This window comes from Tamandua tetradactyla, chromosome 3 (genome assembly GCF_023851605.1).
Source record: "Tamandua tetradactyla isolate mTamTet1 chromosome 3, mTamTet1.pri, whole genome shotgun sequence".
Lineage (NCBI taxonomy): Eukaryota > Metazoa > Chordata > Mammalia > Pilosa > Myrmecophagidae > Tamandua > Tamandua tetradactyla.
In genome coordinates, this window is record NC_135329.1 from 84,963,982 (window position 1) to 84,988,063 (window position 24,082).

Genomic DNA, 24,082 nt, shown 5'->3' on the forward strand with positions numbered 1-24,082 from the left:
TTTTGTCCAGTTTTCAAATAATATTCAGCAATTCCTTCTAGGGCCTCACTGGAAACATCTCAAAATTTTTAAAGCAGTTTTAGTCACACTCCATATGATCTGTCCATCCAGTGGCTCTCGGCACAATCACAGAGCTGTGCCTTCATCACCACAATCTATTTTAGAACATTTTCACTGCTCCAAAAAGAAAAGCCCCATGCCCTCCCTGTTCACCTCACTGTTACGTACACTCAGTATAAGTCTGTCAGATTGACGGGGGACATTGTCATATTACTGGGAACTGCAGCCCACTGTTCTCACTGGGTATGTTCCCCCCACATTCCACCCCATTATTAGCCCCTCGTAATAGTGACAGGCATTGGCTCTAGTTCAAGGAAAGCTTTCCTGTACTTGCACACTTGACCACAGTCATGTCTGCAGCAGGGTTCACTGTGCCACCTTTTCCATCCTCTCGCTCTCCTTCCAGCGACGCACGGTCCCGCGCTCCTTCTCAACCACAGCCGCACTCTCCATTCAGTGCCGTGAATTACACTTGCAAAAATGTGCTCCCATCAATCAACCTTATTAAATACTCCGCACAAATTAAGCGCAAGCTCCCCATTCTCCACCGTCATTCCATTTTCTGATAACCTACAGTGATGGTCAGGTTCAGGTGTCAGCCTGGTCAGGTGAGGTGCCTCGTGCTGTGGCTGAGTCATCAGCATGGAGACTCATCTGTGAGAAGGGGCGCGCCTTCCGTGGTGAGTGATGTCTAATTTAATTAGCTGGAGGCTTAAAAGAGAGCTCAGAGCAGTTCAACCCAAGCAGCTCAGCACACTTCATCTCAGCCCTCGCAGCTCAGCCCCGACGTTTGGAGGTGCAGAGAGGGACTGCCCCACGGAAAGCCGTGGGGACCTGGAAGCCAAAAGCAAGTACGCAGACACTGCCCTGTGCCTTCCCGTGTAATGGAGACCCTCAGATGACAGTCAGCTGTCTTTCCTCTGAAGAACTGTATGTTTTTAACGAAATAAATCCCCTTTTATTAAAAGCCGACCCATCTCTGGTGTGTTGCACACTGGCAGCTTTGGCAGACCAGAACGCCTGTACTCTAGATTGTGACTCCATGAGTTTGCTCACAATTGGTTTGTATTAGTGAGACCATACAATGCTTGTCCTTTCGTGTCTGACTTATTTCACTCAATGTCCGCAAGGGTCATCCATGCTGTCATATGCTTCAGGACGTCCTTCCTTCACACTGCGAATAAGAGTCATCATATACACACCCCAAATGTTGTTAATCTACTCATCAGTTGCTGGACACCGGGTTGCTTCCTCCTTTTAGCATTGTTACTAATGCTGCTATGAACACAGGGGTGCAAATATCCGTTCTGCCCCGGTTTTCAGATCTTCTGGGTGTATCCTGAGGCGCAGGACTGGCGGGTGTAGGACGACTCCATACTTCGCTTTCTGAGGACCAGCCAAACTGTCTTCCATAGTGGCCGTAGCATTTTACCTCCCCACCAGCAGTGCATAAGCATCCCATTTCTCCACATCCTCTCCAACACTCCTAGTTTCCTCTTTGTTTGATAGTGGCCTTTCTAGTAGGTGTGAAAGGGTATCTCATCGTGGCTTCGATTTCCATCTCCCTAACAGTAAAAGTGCAAATTTTCATGTGATTTTTAGGCATTTGTATTTCCTCTTTGGAAAAATGTCTTTTTATGTCTTTAATCCATTTTTTTAATTGGGTTATTTATCTGTTATTGTTTATTGGAGGACTGGCTTATTTTCGCATGGGCAGGAACCGGGACTCAACCCAGGTCTCCGGCATGACAGGCAAGAAGTCTGCCTGCTGAGCCCCTGTGCACTGCCCTGGAGGACTTCTTTATATTTTCTGGATATCAAACCTTATCCCATATATGGTTTCAAGGTATTTTCTCCCATTGAGTAGGCTGCCTTTTCATCCTTCTGACAAAGTTCATTTAAGCACTGAAGTATTTGATTTTGAGGAGATGCCTTTTTTTTTCTTTAGTTGCTTGTGCTCTGGGTGTGAGGTCTAAGAAACCACTGCCTCTCACTAGATCTGGAAGATGCTTCTAGAAGTTTTTTTTTTTTTAAGTTTTTATTTTGAAATATAACATATAGACAAAAAACCCAAAAAATTTCAAATTACATTGTAACAAATAGTTATAGAACAGATTTTAGAATGTGGTATGGGTTGCTGTTCTACATTTGAGGTTTTTCTAGCTGCTCCAAGACACTGGAGACTGAAAGAAATATCAATATAATGAGTCAGCATTTATACTACCATCTCTCAAGGAACTTTGCCAATACTTTTTTTTTTTTTTTGCATGGGCAGGCACTGGGAATTGAACACACTTCTAGAAGTTTTATGGTACTGGCTCTTATATTTAGGGATTTGATCCATTTTGAGTGAATTTTTGTACAAGGTGTGAGACAGGGGTCCTCTTTCATTGTTTTGGATATGGACATCCAGTTCTCCCTGCACCATTTGTTGAAGAGAATGCTCTGTCCCAGTCGAATGGGCTTGGCAGCCTTGTCGAAGATCAGTTGACCATAAATGAGAGGGTCTATTTCTGAACTCTCAACTTGATTCCATTGGTCAACACGCCTATCTGTTTGCTAGAATCATGCTGGGTTTTTTTTTTTTTTTTTTTGCATTTTCTAAGACGACGGAGACTTTCTTTGTGGCTCTCGCTTACTTCTGGGTCCTCCCCAGAAACGTCTTTCATATTTACATTTCTACTATAGTGGCTTCAAAGCAATCTAGGCTTTTTCTACCAAAAGCCTCGGGATTCCTTGGGCCCCTGCGAATTACCCAGTTCTAAACCCACTTCCACATTCTAAAGTATTTGTAAAAGTAGCACACCGCTTTCGACTTTCAAAAAAGGTCTTAACTTGCCAGGGTGCCATGCCAAATACCACACAAATGACTGGATCAGACAATAAGAATTAGAAGACTAGGCATCCAAATCCCGGCATCAATCAGGCCCCCAAGTCTACAGTGTTGTACGTCGGGCTGCAAATCCTTGGTAAGGGTCTCCGTCCGCCACATGGCAACTGCGCTTCCCCTGCGGCTGTGCTTCAGTTTCCGCTGGCTCCTGGCTTTTTCCTTTGTGGCTTCCTCTGTGACCGCGTCTGAATCTCACAGACCCACCCCAGTTCTGTCGGCCACATCTTCAAAGGGTCCTATTTACAAATGGTTTCACACTCAGGGAAGCAGGTTAAGATGCAGAATACGTCTTGCATTGGGGGAAACATTCAGCCCATCACAGCCCTCAACAACATCCTGAATCTATTCTACACTTTAGTTTGTACGGACGCCAATTCAACTTCAATAGCCTATACCCATCCTGTGTCTCTAGGGCTTCATGTGGTTTTTGCCACAAACTAGTTTTATAGGTTTTGTGCCCTATAAGAAAGGTTTATGACTTTTTCTGTGTATATGAGTTTTAAGCCATGTAAGAAATAGGTGATGCTGAAAATGAAACATGCAATACTGGCATGTTAACCCATATGGTTAACCATATTCGAAATCTATTTCTTCACACAATTTCCATTACTGTTTAGTGTCTTTTTCTTTTGCCATGAAGGAATGCTTTAAAGATTTCTCGTAGGGCAGGTCTCGCGGTAATGAACTCTCTCAGCTTTTATTTACCCCAAAATGTCTTAATTTCTCCCTCCTATTTTTAGCTTTTCAAAACAAATACTCTATACGTGTCCATCTCCCTCGTGTTTGAAGGACAGGTTTGCTGAATATATTCTTCTTTTTTGTTTTTTTTTTTCAACACTTTAACTATGTCTTCCCGCTGCCTAGCCTCCGGGATTTCCAGTGAAAAATCAGACACTGACCCTACTACGGACCTTTTGCACGTGACCCTCACCTCTCTTTTTGTTTTCAAATTCTCCTTGTCTTTAGGCTTTGAAAATTCTACTATAACGTGTCTCAGTATGGGAATTTCTGAATTTATCGTGCTTGGAATTCACTGAACTTGGATTTCTACATTTGCATTTTTCATCAGCTTTGGAAAATTTTTGGCAATTGTTTATTTGTATATTTTTTCTACCCCCTTTCTCCTCCTGGGTCTCCTATGATGTTTATGTTGCTACATCTGATGGTATCCCATTGCGTCCCCAGGCTCTGTTCATTTTTTTTTCCTTTTTGCTCTTCAGACTGGACAGTTTAAATTGTCCTAACTTCCAGTTTGCTGACTCTTTCCTCTGCCTGCTCCAATCTGGGGCTGAACACCTCCACCGAATCTTTCCTCTCGATTATCGTACGTCACAGCTCCAGAATTTCCATTTGGCTCCTCTTTATATTTTCTATCTCATTAGTATAGCCATTATTTTGCTCATATACTGTTTTTGGAATCTCCTTTAGTTTTTAATCCACGTTTTCCTTTAGTTAATTGATCCTAGTTCAGATTTGCTGATCTAAGGTCTTTGATTAGCGAGTCCAGAAAATGAGCTTCCTCTGGAATACTTTTTGTGAAATTGATTTTTTTTTCTCCGTGACTGGCCCATACTTTCCTGTTTCCTAATAGGGTTGTAACTTTTTGTTAAGGGTTGAGCATTCTGATTACTAAGCTGCAGTCACTCTGAAAATCTGGTACTCCCACTCATCAGCCTGACAGTTCAGGAAGAAAAGAGAAAGAAAAAAGGAAAAAAGGAAAGAAAGAAAGAAGAAAACAGTCTAACAAATAATCGAGGCCCCCAAACAGAAGAGGTCCCGCCTCCCCCAAAGGTCCCAGCGCGCAGCCCGAGGCCACGTCCCACGGCCCCTCGGGAGTCTTTGGGTCCAAAACACCCAGGTAAAGGGGGGGCGTCGGCCAGCCAGGGCCGGGGACAGTGGCTCCGCGAGGCCCAGTGAGGTCGGTGACCGTCGGCGTGCTGTGCCCAGAGCCCCGAAGCCACGGCCAGTGCGTGCCACGGCGGCCCCTCGGGCGCCCACCGGACCAGGAAACGCCCCAGTACGAGGGCCACGGCGGCAGAGGGGGCGGCAGCCGGGAGCCGGATGCTGCCCCGGGGTCGAAACCACAGGGCCGAAGCTCCAGCAGCCTCCATGCGCAACCCGCACCCCCCGCCCTTTCTGCACCCCCCTCCCCGCATTCCCGCGCTACCCGCTCCCCCCACCCCCCATCCCCCAGTGCTCCCCGCCTGCTTGTCCAGCCTGTCAGCGCGCTGGGCACCCCCCCAAACAGCTACAGACGGGAGGCAATGCCCTCCTGCCAGTGGTCCTCACCGGGGACCAGACCCTTGCCCCTTAGGGAGAGCTGCCTGGCCCGAGACCTCTGGGCCCCCCGAGGTGACTCCCCAAGCTGTGACCCGGGTGGAGGACGGCGAAAGCAGCCCTGACCCTGTCACCAGCACCACCCAGCCCCATGCAGGCCCTCAGCATGCGCCCCCTTCCCTCCCCACCCACCCGAGACCCCCCAGCAGCCAGTACCGCTCTCTGTCCCCGACGCTGGCCGACGTCCCTCCCCTGCACAAACACAGCGAGGCGTTGGTGCGGTGACACCCTCAGCTGCTCCCAGGAAGAAAGGGCGTCCGAATGAAGGGAGCAGCTGACCGCTGCCCAGCCTCACCGCGCCCTCGCTCCCCCAGTAGATGCGCCTCAGGGAGGGCTGAAGAAGCACAAATGCCCCCCTGCGCCCGTCAACAGCCTTGGCGCCAGCTGTGTCACCCGAGCCCGAGGTGGGGAAAGACCCTTCCACGTGCGCTCACCACAGGAAGACGCGGCTTTTCCCCTGCACACACCTGCAACCCTGCAGCCCTCTCGTTTCTTCTTCAAGCCCCCGCTGAGAGCGCATGCAGCACAACGCCGTGCACGGGGGCGCATGGGAGGGTGCCACGGGCGTCAGGGCGGCCGGGCAGGGCACCCCTCGGGACTCCACTTCCACTGCAGCCAAACTGCCCACACCGACCTCTGTGCCAGCGGGCAGGGCAGGGTGCCCATGGAGGTGGGTCTAGGGGCCGGCATGGCATCTGCTCTTGGCCACTCGGCGTCCCCAGTTCACGAGCACGCACTCAGCTGGGGCCTCGTGATTTGCCTCCTTTCCTCCAGGTGTCGGTATATCCGTCTCTTCAGAAACTGCGGCTGTGAGCCCCGGCACCCTGGCCAAGCCCGCAGGTGCAAGCGCTTGCTGCGTGTGGTCACGGCCGCGCTGCCCACTCTGCACCCCCCGTCCGGCCTGCAGGCCCCCCGGGAACCGCTGCCCCCGCAGCCCCTCCACCTGCGCTGCCCGGGTCTGAGGCCCCCTGGCCCGTGAGCTGGCGTGTGGGTGGGCGAGCTTCCGGCTCCCGTGGCACCTTACCACACCCGGGAGAGCTGGGACAGCGCATGCTGCTCTCTGCCGTCCTGGAGGCCACAGGTCCAAAATGGGACCCGCAGGGAAAGCCAGAGTGCGGGCAGGGCCGGCCGTCCGGGCTCGAAGGTCAGCTTCCCGGCCGGCCACCGTGTGCGCCCCCCATTCGCTGCCGCGACCTTCCCCTCCGCTGAGGGCTGCCCCACAGCCCAGGAGAGCCTCGCGCCCCAAGCGCCCTCGTCACGAGCCCATCGCACCACGAGCCCCTCGTGCGCCTCAGCCGGGGGACGAGGACGCGGGACTCACCGCGATTGGACGAGGACGGAGTCCTGGTACAGCCGGCCGTACGTGCAGATCTTCAGGTCCACATGCGGCGTCGGCACCCAGACGGGCGCGTCCACAGCGGCGCCGCGGGCCCTGAAATAGAGCTGCGCGCGGGGGAGGCTCAGCCGAGTCCACACGCGGACGCGCGCCTCTGGGCCCTGTGCAGGGCGGGAGTGCGCAACCCAGCGAGCCGCGTCCACGCGTTCTGGGCACTTTCGTGGATGACCTGAAAAAGCACTTTGTGCTGGACATTTTACTATCAAAGTTCTCAAACAACAACAAAAACAGAGCCGTGTGAGCCCCCGCCTCTCAGCGCCTCCTTGCGGGGCTGGGCAAGGTGCCTCATCAGGGCCAGAGCCCCGCGCAGAAACGTGCGGTGCAAGGCTTTCCAGAGCCGACAACGTGGGGAAGACGTCACGGCCTCCAAGCACCCAAGGGCCGGGCGACAGAAGTCCCCCCTTGTCAGCCCCGAAGCCCCCTCCCCGCTCTCAGCCCCTCCCCACTTGACAGGCTGCCTCCTGGGGCCTTGGTGAGCTGGGTGGGGGTGCGCCGAATTAGGGGGTTGCAGCACCCCGTAGGGAGACCTGCACCCCACACCCCTCCGGCTGGGCAAGCACCCAGGGAAGTCCGGATGCTGGGGCAGTGGCTGGAGCATGGCTGGCCGAGCACCCTCAGCCTAGGACCCTGCAGGCCCACACAGGCAGGATGGAACTGCTCCGTTCCACCCCCCAGGGTCTTCCCACACCCAAACGCCCACCACCAGACCCAGGACTACAGGACTGCCCGGAATGCAGCCCCTCCCGGGACCAGGGAAAGCAAGTGACGTGAACCCCAAATGGGCAGGAGTCACTGCCCCTGATGAAAGGAAGTAACCGAGTGATGCAGCGGCGAAGGAGCCAGGAAAACGAAGAGCCGCCCCTCACTTCACCACCCCCCAATCTTTTGCCATCACCCTGTCGATGACACCCAACAAAAAACGTTAAGGCAGGAACCTGAGATTGTTCAGCCCACACTGCCTGCCTCCTGGGTGGAGAGTGCGGGGGGCGGGGGGGGGAGTTATCTGTGCGGTGGTGAGAAGATACCCAGCACAGTTGTTTGGACTGCCTAATATTCTGACCTGGGCCTGTTCTCCTTTCTCACGTAGGATTAGCAGAGTTAGCAAGGTAATAACAACGAATTAACAAATTGAAAAAAAAAGGAAAAAGGTGGTGGCGCGGGAAGCGTTCAGGTGACCAGGTGGGAAAGGAGCGCAGAAGAGAGAGGAGAGCTGCGACGGTTCACCCCAGCTGGGGGGCTGTAAAGGGCCTCGGGTTCCCTGCCGATGGCAGAAAGGCGGGGGACAGGCCGAGACCTGAGCCTGTGAGCAGAAGAGTGAGCCGAGGAAGGGGAGGCGAGGATCAGGAAGACCCTGAGACCCGGAGGGCAGATCAGGGGCAGTGCCAGCGGGGGCAGCGCAGGAGGGGTGCAGGGCAGAGGAGGTGAGGTGGTGAGACAGCGAAGTCCCAAGGCGGCAGCACGGCCCCTTCCCGGTGACCCATCTGCCGGGCCCAGGTCCAGGCTGAGCCCTGCTGACCCCCGCAGCTGGGGAGTGGTGGCTTCACCTGCCCCCTGCCACCCCTGCACCATCCACTCGGAACCCAGGAGGGGCCCAGGGCAGACTGGGGTGCCGCAGGGCACCCTGGCACGCGCGGATGAGTGACTCCCGGAGCCGGGGGCCAAGGGGGGCACGACACGTGCAGACATCTCATTTATTTTGGAAAGGCCGTGTTGGTGGCAAGAGTCTTTCTGGGAAGCCCAGCATCTTGGAGGATTTTCCTCTTACCCGTTGGGAATGGGAAGTTGTGTCTGATTCTGGGGACTGGGAGAGGGGAGAGACCCGTAGGCGCAGTGGAAAAGCTGAACTTCCGAATAACAAAGGAGGAAATGGAAGAAATAGCAAACTTGATTCAACCAATGAAAACAAGTGCAGTGTGTCACAGAAACAAGAAACAACTGGTGTGACAAAACCAACAAACAGCCGGGATGGAAGGACTGAAGTGTATCAGTTATTATGTGTGTGGTGCCAGTTCTCCCACTGGAGCCAGACAGCAGCAGTTAGGACCGACACATGACACCTGGCTGCTTCAGAGACACGCCGTTCTTCGCTGTACTTTTGGAGGACTGAGCCCGAGGCCATGCCAGCAGAGGACAGCAGTGCCACAGGACTCTTCCCGCCAGCCGGACCTAAGGGGGGCCCGAGCGGACGGACAGGGCTGGTCTGTTCCCAGGAAAGGCACCTTCACGAGGGGAAGAGACGGCCACGGCCCCCGAGCCCCAGACCAGAGGGTCATCGGGCCGTGGGAGCGCCCTGCTGGGGACAGGGGGACACTGGCCACAGCGCTGGGGACACTCACCGCCGGGCACTGCTGATTCTTAAACATGACTTTGAAGTTGGCCTGGGCCTCCCCAGGGGTGACCGGCATGAAGATGATGGGCACCTTGACCGAGCTGAAGGGGCCAATGTCACCCTCTGTGACCTGCCCAGGAAGAGACGCCCCTGAAGTCGGGCAAGCTTCTCAGCTCTTATTGATGCCTCCCTGGCCGCCACTGGACCGATCACCGTGAGAGGACACTGAGCAGCAGCCCTGCCCGGGAGGTGGCGGCCACGTGGCCCACAGCCTGGGACTCGGCCCTCCCCCACGTATGTGCGCTCCCCCACGGTTGCATGCTCTCCCCAACCCCAGCTGTGCACGTTTGCTCCCCAACCCTGCCCCCCCTACCCCCCTTCCTGCAGCAGGTCCTGGGGTGGGGCTCGGGGACCCCTGCTGCAGGGGGAGGGCACTGCACGCTGACCTCCCCCAGCCTGATCTCCGTCTGCTCCTCGCTGGGGGGCATCTCCGTGATGGGGGTCAGGGTCGTTCTCTCTGGCTCTGGAAAAGACGGGGGCGTCCAGATGGTCAGCCTGGGCTCCATGGAGGACTGCCCCCCCGCCCAGTTCCCAGGAAACTGTCCTTCCTGAACAGAGTGAGCAGAGGGACCCGTGGGGGGCTCAGGGGACCCCTGCTAGGGAGCACACCCTCGGCAGACAGCATTCCCAGAGAGGGCTCTGGAAAAGCCCTGCCCTCCCACCCCCATCCTGTCCCCTCCTCCCCCCTCCCTGTTATTTTGAAGCGCTTCCAGGAGAAGAAATGGAGCCGGGTTCCTCCTAGGGGCAGCTCAGGGAAGCCCCTCAAGTTCCCTGCAACCCTCTCCTCCTCTGGAAACATGGCGGCCGAGCTGTGGTGAGGAGTGACCAGGCTTGGCCTGAGCCCAGTGGCTGGTCCAGGCGGCGTGGCCCCCCATCAGCGCTCAGGGCCTTGGGGGTGGTGACCCCTCGTCTGTCCCGCCCCAGTGCCGTGCAGAAGAGCAGCCCAGGACCCCCTGCTCTGTGGCCGGCACCCAGCCCAGCCCCAGGCTGCTCAGGCGCCCCAGAGACCTGGGGTGCGAGGGGGGGTGCTGGGCGAGGCTTGGAGGGGCCAGGGTGGGGAGTGGGGCAAGGCCCCCAGCACTGGGACAAGCGGGTGAGGCGGGGAGGGGGGGCAGCAGGAGCCGCAGGACCCTGAGGTCTGGGGATGGGTGGGGGCTGCATCCCGGAGGCCGGGGTAGGGGCGTGCGCCAGGAGAGCTCTGCGAGGGGCCATGACCCTGATGCAGCGCGTGGCGCCTGAGGAACCGAGGCCCCGACTGATGACCATGAGGCCGGCGAGGCGGCAGCCAGGCCTGCGGGGCAGTGGCCAGACACCGGCAGCGTGTGCAGACGAGAAGGTCAGGGAGAGCAGAGGGGGTACAGGAGACAGAGGGACAGCTTGGGACGCAGCCAGGGACCACCTCGGCTTCCAGAACAGAGATCCCATGCCTGGGGTGCAGAGCGGGGAAGCCCAACACCATGGCCCCGTTTCCCAGTGAACTATCACCTGGGGGCAGGGAGGGAAGACAGGTGAGTCCTGAAAAATTTAAGACACCACCAACTTCCAAGGACTCCTTCCCCAATGAGCTACTTTATCACAGTTACTTGGCTTGTCTCCATCTTGCCACTGGCATGACTTGGTCATCTTCCCCTCTGTGGGCTCTCGCCCTGGAGAACCCCATCAGGCAGTTTATGGGGGGCGCTCGGGGAAACAGGTTCCATCTCCTTGCATGTCTCAGAAGGTCTTTCTGTTGACTCCGCCTGTGAACAGGTCCCTGTCCTTTCCCCATCCCCCTCTAGCTTCTCCTGGGTCTGGACTGGTGGGTCGTCCACAGCTGGCTAGACTGTGGCTCCTCTGTGGATCAGGCCAGGCCACCCTGGGCTTGCTGGAGTCTACCCCAACACAGAGCCCTGGACACCATGCCTGGATGGCATGGCTCTGCAATGGCAGAATTATCACCTGACAGGGGAGCAGGCATTATTTCTTGGGGTCTGGGCTGTAAAAGGCTGCAGGCCCCAGTTCTGGGCTTCTCCAACTTGTACTAGCCACTCCACCTGGGCAGGGCAGGAGTGGGGTTGGTTTGCAGCCTTTGCTTCTCAGAATTGCCATAGTGACCACTGGGGCCCAGCCTCCTGGCCCCCTGGATACTGTGAGCCCTGGAAGACCCTGGGATCCACCCTGGTCCACTCTGCGTGGATGGGGTGCTCTCTCCGTGTCCGAGCTGTGTGTGTCCATTTGCTGGGAACATGGTAAGCTCTCATTAATTCTAGTCACTTAGTTTTAGATGTGGTGTACACAGGAAGACACTCAAATTTACCTCTCTCACACTTAACTCTTCTGAGTTGATGGTGATGAGTCTGTTCAGTATCCCCATTGGATGTCTAACTGGCATTGTAAATTTAACCAGTCCAAAACAGAACATTTAATTTCTCCTCTCCTCCAGCTTCCCCCTTTAGACATCCCATCTCAATAAATGGCATCAGCACTCTTTCTCCTGATTAGGCAAAAACCTTGGAGTGACCCTTGACCTTTGTGTTCTTCCTTGTACCACTCCTTCAGTCCACTTGGAATTGCTGTTGACTCAGCTTCAGTGGTGGCAGAATTCTAAGATGCCACTTACGATTCCCGCTTGATGTCCATATTGTGTGTAGAATTTCCTCTTGAATGTGGAAGGGAACTGTGCTTATGACAAAGGGATTCTTGCAGAGATAAAGTCTCAAATCTACTGATTTGAGTTAATAAACAAGCAGTTTATCTTTAGTGGGTCTGAAGTACTCAGGTAATGCCCTTGTCAGAGAAAGTGTCCCTTGCTGGCTTTGTAGAGGTAAACTCACACATGATAAATCAGGCTTTTTAATAAGTAGGAAAGTTTTCTTTAATTATGTGTCCAATTTTTTCTGCCCCATGTGTTACACTGCATTCTTGGGCTGCATCATCAATCATAGTTTAGATATGTGCTCACTTCCTAGATCTGAATTTAGGTGAGTTTTAACATATTAGAAAATTATTAATAAGTATCTCTTCAAATATTGCCTTTTCCTGATTCCAAGAGACAATATTAGATCTTCTCATCCTCTTCTTAATAGCTCTTATCATTTCTTTCATGTTTCCAATCCTGTCCGTCTGCATTCAAATAATTTCTCTGAGTCTATCTTCTACTTACTAATTCTCTCTTCAACAATGTCTAATCTGCAGTTAACCCACTGATTGAAATTTCGTTAAGTCATGGTATTTTTACTTCCAAAGTTTTATTTAGTTCATTTTCAAGTCTACTTGATCTTGTTTCTTCATAATCATTTTGAGCCCCTCTTATTTTTTAATGTATTAAACATTTTATTTTTTTATATATGGTAATATCAGTATCTGAGAGATGCAAGATTGCCATGATCTCTGTTGTTTCTCTGTGTGGAGTCATCCTTTTTCATTTCTTTCTACGAAGGAATAATAATTCCAAGCAGTATTTCTGTTTGGTTTATTTTTATAATTTCTACCTCTTTATTGAAATTCTCAGTCTGTTTATAATTTTTACAATTTCCTTTAGTTCTTTGCCCATATTTTGCTTTAGCTAGATGAGAATCGCCATACTTATGAACATTTTAAAAGTCTTTGTCTGATACGTCCCAGGCCTGGTATTCTTCATAGATGACTTCTGGTGTTTTGTCTTGCTACTTTGGATGAAGTGTCATTTCCTGTTTCTTTAAATGCTTTGTAATCTTTTGTTGTACTCTGAATGTTTTAATATTTTAATATGTTTACTTAGTCCCTGAGGTGTCTGTTCCTTAAGTTTGTATCCAGATGATGTAATTCTGAGATTTCCTTGAATGCCAAGAACAAAACAACAACCAACCAACCAACCAACGACCCTTCACAGTCTTTGCAGATTGGCTCTGTGTTGGCTGATGCTCTCTTTCTGATCTAAGCTAGATTATTGGTATCTGTATTAGTCAGGGTTCTCTAGGCAAACAGAACCAAGGATATATAAAATTTAAATATGAGATTTATTATAGGAATTGGCTCATGTGACTGTGTGGATGGGTAAGCCCAAATTCCATAGGCAGGCTGCTAGCTGGAACTTCAATTAAGGTTTTTGGTGAATTTCCAGGAGAAATTAACTGGTTTACATAGAGATGGAAATTCTCCCTTCTGACTGCTGAAATCATCACTTCTCTTTTCAAGGTCTTCACTGCACTGGATGAGAGCTGTCTTACTGCTGAAGACACTTTCCTGTTGATTGTGGACATCATCAGTCACAGAAGCAATGAAATTACTGATGATTTAAGTCCACAAAATATCCTTACAGTAACAATCCGGCCAATGCTTGCTTGGCCAAACAACTAGACATTAAAAACTGGCCAAGATGAAACATGGACTTAACCATCACAGCCCATCTTGTCAATTTGGAACCCAAGCACATCTCCTTAAATCATACTTAATCTCTAAATAAAACAATAACATATTTTTTGGCTAACAATACTCAGCTGTCCTGTGTGCAACCAGAAATGCACTATCTTTCCTCAAAATAGGGTGCAACTCCTTGGATAATATTCACTCTTAAACTTGAGATCTGTTCTAGTTTGCTAGCTGCCAGAATGCAATATACCAGAAACAATATACCCTTTTTAACCCTTTTTTTTTTTTAACATGGGCAGGCACCGAGAATCAAACCTGGGTCCTCTGGCATGGCAGGCGAGCATTTTTGCCTGCTGAGCCACCGTGGCCCGCCCTATACCATTTTTAAAAGCTGAGTTTAATAAGTTGCAAGTTAATAGTTTATAGACTGTGGAAATGTCCCAATTAAAGCAAGTCTATAGATATGTCCAATCTAAGGCATCCAGGGAAATATACCTTGGTTCAAGAAGGCTGATAAAGTTCAGGGTTTCTCTCTCAAGTGGAAAGGCATGTGGCAAACACAGCATCATCTGCTAGCTTTCTCTCCTGGCTTCCTGCTTCATGAAGCTCCCCGGGAGGCATTTTCCTTCGTCATCTCCAAAGTTGCTGGCTGGTAGACTCTCTGCTTCTCGTGGCTATGTCATTCTCTGCTCTCTCAGAATCTCCTGGCTTTCTCTCTTGTTGATCTCTTTTATAGGATTCCAGTAAACTAATCAAGACCCACCCACCTAATCCAATTTAACAACCACTTTTGATTGAATCACATCTGCATAGAACGGGTGCTGATTTAAAGCATGTAGGGGTTCTTGGAGAACACTGCCCCAGACCTGCAAGGTATTGCCACCCAGTTTGCACCATAATTGAGTCTTCAAAAGGTTATTCCACTGTTCTATCAATCCAGCTGCTCAGGATGGTGGGGAACACGGTAAGACCAGAGAATTCCATGAGCATGTGCCCATTCCTGCACTTCATTTGCTGTGGAGAGGGTTCTCGATCAGAGCCAAAGTTGTGTGGAATACCATGATGGTGGATAAGGTATTCTGTAAATCCATGGGTGGCAGTTTTGGCAGAAGAATTACATGCAGGGAAGGCAAACCCATACCGGAGTATGTTTCTATTCCAGTCAGAACAAATTGCTGCCCCTTCCATGATGGAAGTGGTCCAATGTAATCAACCTGCCACCAGGTAGCAGGTTAATCACCTCAGGGAATGGTACCATATTGGGGACTGAGTGTGGGTCTCAGCTGCTGGCAGATTGGGCACACAGCAGTGGCTGCAGCCAGGTCAGCCTGGGTAACTGGAAGTCCATGTTGCTAAGCCCATGCATAACCTCCATTCCTACCACCATGCCTGCCTTGTTCATGAGCCCATTGGGCAATGGTAGGAGATGCTGGTACCCACAGAACGGGTCATATTATCCAATTGATTATTAAACCTTTCCTCTGCTGAAGACACCTCTGATGAGCATTCACATGGGACACAAACATCTTCATGTTTTTTTGGCTACTCAGAAAGGTCTATCCACATATCTCTCCTCTAGAGCTCTTTGTGACCAATTTTCCAGTCAGGTTTCTTTCAAGCCCCTGACCATCCAGCCAAACCATTGGTGACAGTCCATCGATCAGTATACATACACACCTCTGGCCATTTCTCCTTCCAAGCAAAATGAACTTTGAGTGTATTGCTGAAAGTTCTTCCCACTGGAAGACTTCCCCTCACCACTATCCTTCAAGGATTTTCCAGGAAAGGGCTGTAGTGGCTCCAGACAGAGGAGTGAGAGCTGTTTTCCCAGGGGAGTGGTTACAGGTCTATGAGGCACAGCATCTCTTCTGGTGCAAGCTGGGCGGCAGACTCCCGTGGAAGACTGGCGGTCGGGCAGCAGCTCCATCAGGACAGACATCAGGTCTGTCTGGCAGAGACAGCAGAATCTAGGATTCCCGTGTCCCCACTGCCATCATTACCATCCCATAGGTCCCATTCCAATTTTCAGGATCCCACTCCTTTCCAGTGTGTGCCCTCCCTTTAACAGCAGACACCCTCAAGGCTGGAAATTGAGTTTAACTGTCACTCAGTTGCTTACACAACGCGACTCTGGCTGTGGTTTTTGGAAATCTCAAGTCTGCGGCTACAGGAGATAAGATTTTCTTTCAGGGAACACATGGAAACTTTCACTTCTTTCATGAGAGTGTGAAGCCTTCAGCTTACCCCTTTATTTTACAACTGTGTCCAGCAGATTTAGGAATAATTAGCCAACATCATTATATCTTTTAACTCCACAAAACTCTGTTAAGGTATCAAAAGCACTCTTACCCTGAGCCTTGCCTCTTAGAGCATTGTGTAATCATATCCCACAATGTTGGCTTGTCCCAACTGCCAGCTCATGCTGTGGCCTATCAGTGGTATCTTTATTATAGGAAATTGAGTCATTAGTGCCTTTGAATCTAATCAGATTATAGATGCAGACTGTACATGCAATCAGCGACAGATGCAGTCAATTTACTGATGATTTAAGTCCACAAAATGTCCTCACAGTAACAAACAGTCCAGTGCTTCCTTGACCAAATGACTCCAGAGCATGGCACATAGACAAATGAACTTAACCATCATGTCATCCTGACAATGAACCTGAGGAATGCCCCAAGGCGAAAGCATAGGGTTCGCTCCAGTCTTTTCTGAGCACACATCTGTCCTAGGCATGTGCCCACAACCTTAGGAATCCCGTTTCCCGGACCTTGAATGTCCCCTTTCTGCCAAAGAAACAGTCTTTCCTCCTTGTCCTGGGAGCTCCGCTCCGTCTTACAGAGGACCAGTGCAATTTCATTGTTTATTATACTGATTTAGTTGCCTGCAATCTGCTTCTGCATCAAGGCTGAGTTCTGGGAGGGTGACCCAGAGACAAATGTCCTGGTTCAGGCCTTCAGGCTGCTGCCAGGCAGAATGGACAGACGTACATGCACCCCAGTGTGGCCTAGAGTTACTATGCACCCTCCAGAAAGGGGCCAGAGACCCGAACCCACACTGCAGGCGCCACGCCAGCCCAGAGGGCAGGGGAGAGGGGCCAGAGCTGGAGCCTCAAGACCTTCTACCATCTCTTGATGTCGCGCTTCCTGCTACAGCAGCCCTTTAACTGTTTTTGGGGCTTGGGGAGAGACAGTGTTTGCAGACTGTGTAAGGATTCTGTGGGGGAACAGAGCCCTAGAGTGTCTCACTTGCCATCGTGGTGACACTGCTCTCCTGGAGTGATTTCTGAAGGCTGAACCAGGCATGCATCCCGGGGACCTCCCCCACTTGCTGATGTGTTCTGCTCTTGGTGTGGTGCTGGATTCAACTGCTGGTATTTTTACAAAGATGCTGATTGTTGACTGCGAGTGCGCGTTTCTTGGTTCTTTGAGTTCTGAGTTGAAGCTACATTTCCTTGGAGCAGGTATGCGTTTGCTTTGGTCAGTTACCAGAAACATTTCCAACCTGGGATTACTTTCAATTAAATTCTCTGCTTGAGTTTTCGGATTACATGGGTAGCAAGAATTCAGGCTACAAAACCACGAGGACCAGCTCATGGTTTTAAACTCTCATGGCAGAGATCCCTGCCCCACGCCCCCCAGCCAAGGGGGAAGGAACACATGCCCGCTGCTCCCCCACTGTCTCCGTTTTGTGGCCCTTCATGGCCCCACGCATACCACGATCTCCTACAAGATGCCCTCGGGCAGAGCCCCGGGTGTCACTTGTCTCCAACATGCCCCATGCTGCAGCTGAGAGGCCTCAGGACGTGTGGCAAGCTGGGCTGCTGCGGAGGCATATCCTACGACCCTCCAGGGGGTGGGGAGGGGATGCCCCAAGACTAAACTCAGGAATGGGGCCAGGTGGGGGAACCTCCGTGAGCGCTGGGGCAGCGCCGAGTCGATGAGCAAGGCCACTGACCACCCGGCTGGGTGCAGGAGACAGAGACCGTCCATTCTCTCCTGCCTCACACACAACAACATGATTTATCTTGCTTACTGGTGTCTGCTCTCTTCACTTTCTCTGTTATAACTGCAAAAATGATATTTCATTTTTGAGAGACGTTTTCCTGGAATAGGAGGGAAACACAGAGGCAGCCGGCTCCATGTATCCCTGCATTCCAGCTGGCTCCATGTATCCCTGCATTCCAGGTTCACTCTGGAAGTTTGCAGCTGACTCATCGTCTCGCCAGCCTGGGGGACTCTGTCTCTGGTAAGGATGCTGGGGCACGGTGATAGCAGGGCACAGTTCCCTGCTTAATGCCACGCCCAGAGATCAGGGGATTTTCTAACTGGTAGAGAAGAAAAGAAGGAGAGAGGATAAAATACCAGAAAATAAAATTTTAAAAGGAAACAAAAAAAAGCAGGACCAATATAAAGCACAAAATAAGGTAGTAAGAACGGATCTAACTATATCAATAATCAATATAAATCTACACAAATAAATGCTCCAAAAAAGTCAAATATTGTCAGACTAATTAGACAAAATCTAACTGCAGGCTCTTTAAAAGGGACACATCTAAAATATGACACAGAAAGATCTAAAAGAAAATGATGAAAAATATATATACAAGGCAAAGATTTACCAGAAAGCTGGAACATTAATGTCGGATATTAAGGCAAAAAGAATTACAAAAGATAAAGTCACCGGGATGCCAAAACAATTGATGCACAACAAACATCATAGCTTCAAAATACAGGCAGCAAAACTGACACAACAATAAGGAGAAACTGACAACCCACATTTTAGCAAATTTTAATGAATGTCCCTCAGTCATTGATATATAAAGGAGACAAAAGGATTTAGAAGATTAGTAATTAAAAAGCCTGAACTAATGGACATATTTAGAACACTGTGCTCGACAACTGAAAAATACATATTCTTTTCAAGTATAGATGCAACATCCACACAATGTGTCACATAGTCATTCATGAGCAAAGATGCCTGGTGCAGCATCTTTGAAAAATCAGGATTCTCGGGTAAATCTCATAAAGCAATTCAAACTTGTCTCCTGTTGCCCCATCTAATTTATTCCTTGGGACATATAGTTTCCTATAATTAAAAAGAAGCTTCAATCAAAACAGCCCACACAGATGACAACAGTTGGGGACTGAATTATGACCTCCACAAGAGGCATGTTCAGACTCTAACCCAAAGCCACAGGGAGAAGCCTGAAGCCAGAAATCAACAGAAGCCAGAAGAGAAAGGAGAGGACTTACTGCCATGTAATGGGAAAGCCAAGGGACCCAAGGATTGCTGGCCAGCTAGAACACTGCTGACCCAGGAGGCCCATCCTTCCAGCCCCAAAAACCACAAGTAATACATTCCTCTAGTTCAAGCCAACACATTGATGGCATCTGTCACAGCAGCCTGGGACACTCAAGACTCCCTAAAACACTGTGAGTGGGGGCTTCTCGATGGCATGAGAGAAGTCAAAAGCAAACCCAGAGGAGGGTCTACACTCGGAAAAAGAGAGTGTAGGGGATTGACTCACATCCTCCACAAAAGATATGTTTGCGTCCACACCCCTGGTCCTGTGGGTGTGAACCCATTTGTAAATAGGACCTTTGAAGATGTCATTAGTTAAGGTGCCCAGAACGAATGAGGGTGGGTGTTCTAGTTTGCTAGCTGCTGAAATGTGATGTACCAGAAATGGAACAGCTTTTAAAAAGGGGAATCTATTAAGTTGCAAATTTATAGTTCTAAGGTCATGAAAATGTCTCAAATAAAGCAAGTCTATAAAATGTCCAAATGAAGTCACCAACAAAAGGCTACCTTCACTAAAGAAAGGCCAATAAAGTTCAGGGCTTCTCTCTCAACTGCAAAGGCAGGCACATGGCGAACAGGGCGTCTGCTAGCTTCCTCTCCAGGCTTATAATTTCATGAATCTCCCCTGGGGGCATTTTCCTTCTTCATTCCCAAAGGTCTCTGGCTGTGTGGGCTCTCATGGTTCTCGTGGCTCTGCTGTGCTGCTCTCCCGTCATTCTCCAGCTTTCTCCAAAATGCTTCCTCTTTTAATGGATTCTAGTAAACTAATCAAGACCCACCTGGAATGGTGGAGTCACATCTCCCTCTAATCCAAGGTTAATACCCACAATTGGGCGAGTCACATCTCCCTGGAGATAATTTAATCACGTCTCCAGCCTTCAGTGCTGCATAGGGATTAAATGAAAGACTGCCTCCGCAAGAAGGGATTAGGATTAAAGCATGGCTTTTCTAGGGTGCATAATCCTTTCCAACCAGCACAGTGGGCCTTGATCCAATGTGACTGAAGTCTACGTAAACAAAGGGAATTGGACACAGAGAGAAGACCCAGGCAGAGCCAGAAACTGGAAGTCAATGGAATCAGGAGGAAAAGGGAGAAGGTGCCGCCACGTGCATGGCCATGTGACGGAGAAGTCAAGGAGCCCCAAAGAAGGATGGCCATCCCGAAGACACTGAGCCCAGGAGGAAACAAGCCTTCTCGCCTCTGAAACCATGAGCCAGTACATTCCTGTTGTTAAGCCAACCTGTTGCATGGTGTTTGTTTTAACCGCCAGTTAATTTAAACAGCCAATCTCCCATTTTTAAGGATTTTAGCCTGATGGAAGGTCACACTCAATGCCACTTAAGAAGAAAGCCCACGGTCTTGCCGGCTTGAAGGACTGAGACAGAGTTCAGATGGTAACTGAGCTAGCTGGAGAGTAAGGGGCAAGTCCTGGCAAGGAGAGAGCCACAGAGTGAGTTCTAAAACGTGCTCACACGCCTGGCCTGGCTGCCGAGTTCTGCACCCACCAGCCGCACTCCAAGCGGCCTCGCTCAAGCTGAAAGAACCGAACAGAAATTACAGCTGCTCCTGCCGCAAGGAAGACAGAATTTGGAGTTTGAATTCAGCCACATGAATGGCCTGCTGGAACAAAAATAATCTTTAGGGAATATAATCCAGAATGTCTGTAATATATCACTCACATTGTCCAGGATACAATTCAAAATCAGAGAGGCATTTTAAAAAGAAATATACACAGAAGTTAAAAATAATTGGATGGTAAAAGATATGCCAAGAAAATAGTAAGCATAAGAACTTTGGCGTGGTTAGATTAACATCAGATAAACTAGATACTAAGACAAAGAGTATTAAAAGAGGTAATGAGGGGCATTTAATAATGATAAAAGGGGCAATTAATCAGGAAAATATAATAATTAGAAATTATATATGCTTAGTAACAACTTTAAAAGGGACAGAATAAAAGGGAAAAATAGACAAATCCACAATCGCAGTTCAGATATTTTATGTCCATCTCTTTGAGGCAGATAAAACAACTAGACAGGAAAAAAATCATGAAGACACAGAAGCTGCGAATAACTTCCTCAACCACAACTTATCTCTAACTCTGCCTGGCACTGCAGAAGGCACATTGCCTTTAGGCGCCCAGGACGTGTGGACTACAATAAGCCTAGGCCATAAAAACAAGTCTCAATACATTGAAAAAGGATGAAATTATATAGCGTATGCCTTCTGACCACAATGATGTTGAATAAGAAACCAGTAACAATAAGGCACTGGGCAAATTTCCAATATTTGGAAATTAAACAACACATTTCTAAATAACCCATGATTCAATTAAGAAACCACAAGGGTAATTAAAAATATTTCAAAGTGAATGATAATGAAAAATAACTTAAAATTTGTGAGATTCAGCCTAAACAGGGCTTAAGGAAAATCTATAGCTTTAAAGTGCTTGTCTTTTAAAATAAGACAGTGACCTAATTTTAGAAAGTTACCCAATTTTCCAGCTTTTTAACCTTAAGAGCAAAGCAACTCCAAAGTAAGTAAAAGGAAGGAAATAAGAGGGGTAGCAAAATTCAAAGAAACAGAAAAACAATAAAAAAATCAACAAAGCCAATAGTTGTTTCTTTGAAAAGATGATGAAACTGGAAAGTCCACAGCTACATGGATCAAGAAAAGAAAAGAGAACACAATGGCCAATTGAGAAATGAAAAGGGAATTTCATACAAAACCTACAGGTTTTAAGAGGGCAATAAAGGAATTTTATGAGCTTTTGGCCAGGAAATTTAACAATTTAGATAAATAGAAAAATCTGAATTGTCCTATCTTTTTTGTCCTATCTTTTGTGTTGTATGGTGGGGGTCACATTTCCTTCTTTTCCCCTGTGCCCATCACTTTATTGCAGCACCATTTGTTGGAATTTTTCTTTCTTGGGTGGGGGGAGTGTGTGTGAATTGCACAGCCCAGGAACTGAACCCGGGTCTCCGGCATGGCAGGTAAGAATTCTACCACTGCACTACCCTTGCGCCTCTGAATTGTCCTACATCTTTTAAAGAAGTTGAATTTATTTATCAAAACCTTTCCCCACACACAGACCAAAAAAATCCAACTCCAGATGGTTTCACTGGTGAATGCTGTCAAACTTTTAAGAAAGAAATAACATTAATTTGACACAAACTTTTTTAGAAAATGTGGGAAGGAGGTGCCGAGGAAACACTTTACAATTTGCTTTTTGAGTCCAACATAACTCTGATACCAAAGCCTCATTATCAAGAAAGAAATGACAGCCCCATAATCCTCATGAGTATAGAGACAAAAATATTTAACAGAATATTAGCAAGTCAAATTCAGAAATATGTTGAATGGTTGGTACATTAGGACTAAGTTGGGTTTATTCCAGGAAAGTGTGGTTGCGTTGACATTTGCAAACCATTCAATGAGATTCATCACATTGACAGATTAAAAAAAAAAAACATATGATCATTTCAATAGTGGTTTAAAAAGAATTGACAAAATCCAACATATTCATGATTAAAAAAACTCTCCAGGGACTTCCGGAGAAGATGGCGGCTTAGTAAGATGCACAGATCTTAGTTTCTTCCCCAGGACAGCTACTAGGGGAGTAGAAATGATACAGAAAGCGCCCAAAGCCACAACAGAGATAAAAAAGACAGCGTACCCCATCCTGGAACGGCTGGCTGGCTGAGAGAAGCTGCTCGGGTGAGATCGCCAAGGCGCGCGGGCTTCACCGGGCGGGGCAGCAAGCGGCCGGAGTCACTCCCTTCCCACTTCCCGGGCCAGCTGGGAGAATTGGAGAGGCGGTCCCATGAAACCGCGGCGGCTGGCGCCCACACCACGCGCGGCCCCCCGGACCAACTGAGAGAATTGGATCGGAAATCCCCAGGCCGCGGAGAACGGTGACGGGTGGGGGAGGCCCCTTCCAAACCCGTGACTCCCCGGGAACGTGCACTCTCCCGGCCGGGCCGCTGCCGCTGGCACCCTCCCTCCACGCTTGTCGCCCCGGGCCGACTAGGAAATTCGGACGGGCTTTTTCCCGGGCTGCGGCGGCCAGCAACCCTCCCTGCGTTCGGACCCCGGGCCGGCTCAAGCCGCTTCGGCTAGCGAACCTCCCGGACGGCGAGAGTTTTCCAAAGTTAAAGGTCCCACAGCACCTTTTACTGGTGGGACCCGCAGACAAATGTGTGCCACGAGCGCCACCTACTGGGCAGGATAAGAAAAACAGAACCCAGAGATTTCACAGAAAAATCTTCCAAACTTTTGGATCCAATACCCAGGGAAATCTGTCTAAATGCGCAGACGCCAACAGAAGATAACGGATCATGCTCAAATAACTGAAAATATGGCCCAGTCAAAGGAACAAACCAATAGTTCAAATGAGATACAGGAGCTGAGACAACTAATGCTGAATATACGAACAGAAATGGAAAACCTCTTCAAAAACAAAATCGATAAACTGAGGGAGGACATGAAGAAGACATGGGCTGAACATAAAGAAGAAATAGAAAAACTGAAAAAACAAATCACAGAACTTATGGAAGTGAAGGACAAAGTAGAAAAGATAGAAAAAACAATGGATACCTACAATGATAGATTCAAAGAGACAGAAGATAGAATTAGTGATTTGGAGGATGGAACATCTGAATTCCAAAAACAAACAGAAACTATCGGGAAAAGAATGGAAAAATTTGAACAGGGTATCAGGGAACTCAAGGACAATATGAAGCGCACAAATATACGTGTTGTGGGTGTCCCAGAAGGAGAAGAGAAGGGAAAAGGAGGAGAAAAACTAATGGAAGAAATTTTCACTGAAAATTTCCCAACTCTTATGAAAGACCTAAAATTACAGATCCAAGAAGTGCAGTGCACCCCAAAGAGATTAGACCCAAATAGGTGTTCTCCAAGACACTTACTAGTTAGAATGTCAGAGGTCAAAGGGAAAGAGAGGATCTTGAAAGCAGCAAGAGAAAAACAATCCATCACATACAAGGGAAACGCAATAAGACTATGTGTAGATTTCTCAGCAGAAACCATGGAAGCTAGAAGACAGTGGGATGATATATTTAAATTACTAAAAGAGAAAAACTGCCAACCAAGACTCCTATATCCAGCAAAATTGTCCTTCAAAAATGAGGGAGAAATTAAAACATTCTCAGACAAAAAGTCACTGAGAGAATTTGTGACCAAGAGACCAGCTCTGCAAGAAATACTAAAGGGAGCACTAGAGTCAGAACCGAAAAGACAGAAGAGAGAGGTATGGAGAAGAGTGTAGAAATAAGGAAAGTCAGATATGATATATATAATACAAAAGGCAAAATGTTAGAGGAAAATATTATCCAAACAGTAATAACACTAAATGTT

General features: G+C 49.0%; 1 protein-coding gene across 11 annotated transcripts in view; it reads right to left on the minus strand.

Annotated features, from left to right (window-relative positions):
* Positions 1-24,082, minus strand: part of LOC143677470 (cilia- and flagella-associated protein 74-like) — a 136,756-nt gene that overhangs the window by 24,398 nt on the left and 88,276 nt on the right. For all 11 annotated transcript variants that reach the window (XR_013172615.1, XM_077153449.1, XM_077153450.1 and 8 more), the window contains 3 exons: positions 9,459-9,535; positions 9,020-9,142; positions 6,609-6,730 (listed from right to left, as the gene is read on the minus strand). Coding sequence is in view for 10 of the 11 variants with exons in the window: in XM_077153449.1 (XP_077009564.1) it covers positions 6,609-6,730; positions 9,020-9,142; positions 9,459-9,535 (322 nt within the window). In the remaining variant the exon portion in view is untranslated. The remainder of the gene's footprint in view (positions 1-6,608; positions 6,731-9,019; positions 9,143-9,458; positions 9,536-24,082) is intronic.